Source organism: Polistes canadensis, unplaced genomic scaffold (genome assembly GCF_001313835.1).
Source record: "Polistes canadensis isolate GaletaPanama2010 unplaced genomic scaffold, ASM131383v1 scaffold_23, whole genome shotgun sequence".
In the NCBI taxonomy this organism is placed as follows: domain Eukaryota; kingdom Metazoa; phylum Arthropoda; class Insecta; order Hymenoptera; family Vespidae; genus Polistes; species Polistes canadensis.
In genome coordinates, this window is record NW_014569570.1 from 1,078,945 (window position 1) to 1,082,147 (window position 3,203).

The window sequence follows — 3,203 nt, forward strand, 5'->3', positions numbered from 1 at the left end:
CAACTTTCCATGTCGGTAAGAAAAATAACTCACATTATTTTAATTTTATTTTCACATGTTCGATTTATTTATATGAATGCATAATTTTTTGTTTAAGGTCATTAAAACTACTTTGTCTTATGCTATGGTTATTTATTCTGTGCAATAAATTTGTTCGCGAAAAGATGTCTCAGTTTGTTAATAATAATAATAACAAGGAAACGATTTAACTTCGTCATTTCTATTTCGTGTTTTTTTTTTTTTTTTTTTTTCAAATTCTTATTCGACGAGATTGACATATTAACAACGTAAGTTTAAACAATTTTGAAAATGTGAAAAAGTATATAGAAATAGAAAAGATATAATAAATATATATGTACATGATAATCGTAACATGCTTCCAACATTGCGTCTATTGCTGACATCTTTGTTAAATTAATTCTAATAATATTATCATTGGATTATATTATATTATTCGAAAAAAAAAGAATAGAATAAATAATAGAATAAAAAAAAAATTAGTACAACATCGCATCGAAAGAAACAAAGTGAATTATTTTCGTAGAAACGTAAGAAACGTAAGATTAAAATGAAATGAAAAATTGTATCGAAAAAAATTAAGAAAACATTTATTTATTTCAGAATAAGAAGAAATGTGTAAAAATTTTATACAATCGTAATGATATTATTTAAATAATTATCCAACGGGTGGCCCATAAACAGGCGGTTTGTATGTATTTCGTGTAATATCACCGAAATTATAATTATTATCCAGTGCATTCGAGCCTAATTGATAATTATTTTGATTGTAGTTGCTACCTCCGTGTCTGTAGTTATTATTATTATTATTATGATTATAATTAGCATTATTACCTAGAACAAAAAATTCTTCTTTATTAATGGTTCCTAATTTTAATATTATTTATTTAGTTTTTTAGCATCGATTTCAAACAAACAAACGGTCCAACAATAATTAGGAACAAAAAAGAAAAAAAGATTACCTTCGTTGTATCCATTATTTATACCATTTCCTTGGAAATCATAGCCTTGATTATTATTATTATTATAATTATAACCATTTTTCTGCGTGTTATACGTATCGGGATAAGTCGCGGTACCTTCGTATCTCACATCTGCATGAAAACCAGTTCTCCAGTCGGCTGTATAAGTCACAATCTGTGTCCTACCATCAGGAAGTTGTACCCTGTATTCACCTTGAACTGTTTCACCATCACTTGACTCCCGTCTACCAAAATCATTACCCGTAGCAACATCTTTTACCGCATATCCAAAGTCGTAAGATTTTGGCTAAAAAATACAATTAATTCAAACATTTGTTTGTGTTTGTGTTTTTTTTATTTATTTATTTTTTATTATTTTGTTACTGTTTTTTTTTCTCTCTTGTAATAATTCTTAATAAAAATAGAATAATAATTGAGAGTAATAATATAGTAATAATAATAATAATAATGCAAATGTTTGAGAGATATACTTTTTGTAGCACTTTTTTTTTTTATCTTAACTAAAACAAAATAATCATGGTACAATACAATTTTCTATCTTTTAAATGAATGTAATATCTAACGCATCTAAAATTATAAGAATAAGAAAAACAATATTCTATAAAGTATCAGTAATATCGTTTACCATCTTTCAGTAATAAATTTCATTTTAGCTCCTATGATAAGCTACTTATCCATACATGCTTGCAATACGTGTTGCCTATCACAAGGGTTCAATAAAGTAGTACACTGTTAAATTGCACACGCGGGTGACTTTATCGACGTAGTATGACGTGTTGCTCGTTTTTCTTTTTTATTTTTATCCAAAATCAAAGAATAAATCTTACAACCAAATAGTAAAAAAAAAAAAAAAACGAGTAATAATAAATAAATTAGTAATGAAGAAATTATATCAAGTTTGTCTTTTTTGAAAACGTGTAAAAAAGTTTATCTAATGAAATATTATCTCGTCCTAAAAGTGTTTCTTACTTAATCATATAATTAATAAATTATAGATAGACAATATTTTGTATTTTATATATTTTTCAATAATTTGGATTGTATACAATATGGAGATAACTCGGTAAAATAATTAAAATTAAAAAATAATGTATACACGTAAAATTGAAATGAAGAAAATTTTGGGACGTAATTATACATCGTATAAATAATAATAAGAATAATTTTAAAATAACAATATCAAATATATACGAGATATATATATATATGATACAATATAATTTGAAAGGAAAAAACAACAACAAGAACAAAATGATAAATATCGAGCACGTAAGGGATTAAAAGAATCACAGGTTACAGCATAAAATCATTTTGAAGTGCTTGTCCATAAGAGTTAAAATAAATCTCTATGATCTTTAAAAGATTACTCAAATTTCGAAATACTTTGTAAACATTTTTCCGAAGTATATCATGAATAATTGTTAAACGCACATACACAGGATTTAGTAGTACTCTTGTTTGTTGAATACAAAGGGTAGAAAGGAGTAACATTCTGTAGGGAAAACGATCATTACTCACGTAATTATCGGCGTAGTCCTGATTGTTATTGTGTCCGTCATCGTAGGAGTGACCACCGTCATGGTGTCTGTAATGGTTGTTACCTTCTACAGGGGGGTATCCGTACTGATTACTCAACGGTGGCTCGCAATACGCCAACCCGATGCTGATTATCAGTAGAAAGGATATCTGCCGAAATGAGAATTCTTCTTTGAAGTGGAAAACGAATTACGAATAGTTGAAATCGATTCTACCTGAGTATAGGTTATCGAAAAAAACGTATTATAGGAAGGAAACCAACCCACTTGCCAACCTCACATTTCTCTTTATATTTGTTTTTTATTTTTATTCGCGATATCGATTTTCAAAGTTGGTTGATAGGTAGATAGGGTAGGTAGGCAGGTATCAAACAATCGTTATTATCAAAAGAATTTAAGATGCTCTAACTTACTTTTCATTATTTACCTGTTAATAAACAACTTTCTCGTTAAAAAGTAAAGAAGAAAAAGGGTTCGTTGACGTAAAGTTTAACGTTATAATAACTATTATTGTTGTTGTTATTATTATTATTATTATTATTATTATGCGAAAGGAAACCAGCAATCGTGCATCTATCAAAGTGTGAAATTGAACCGACTTGCGACACCTTTCACCAAGGTGTTATTCTCTCACGACAATGCGCTAACAATAACTATGGTAAACGCA

At 27.6% G+C, this 3,203-nt stretch overlaps 1 protein-coding gene across 1 annotated transcript; it reads right to left on the bottom strand.

The window, feature by feature from the left end:
* Positions 1 to 640: 640 nt before the first annotated feature.
* On the bottom strand, positions 641 to 2,829 carry LOC106794086 (probable serine/threonine-protein kinase clkA; the record flags this gene model as incomplete). Its single annotated transcript, XM_014761508.1, has 4 exons — positions 641 to 852; positions 981 to 1,287; positions 2,520 to 2,687; positions 2,800 to 2,829. Coding segments are annotated over 4 exons (681 nt in total), but the record flags the coding sequence as incomplete, so codon positions are not given.
* Positions 2,830 to 3,203: the final 374 nt, after the last annotated feature.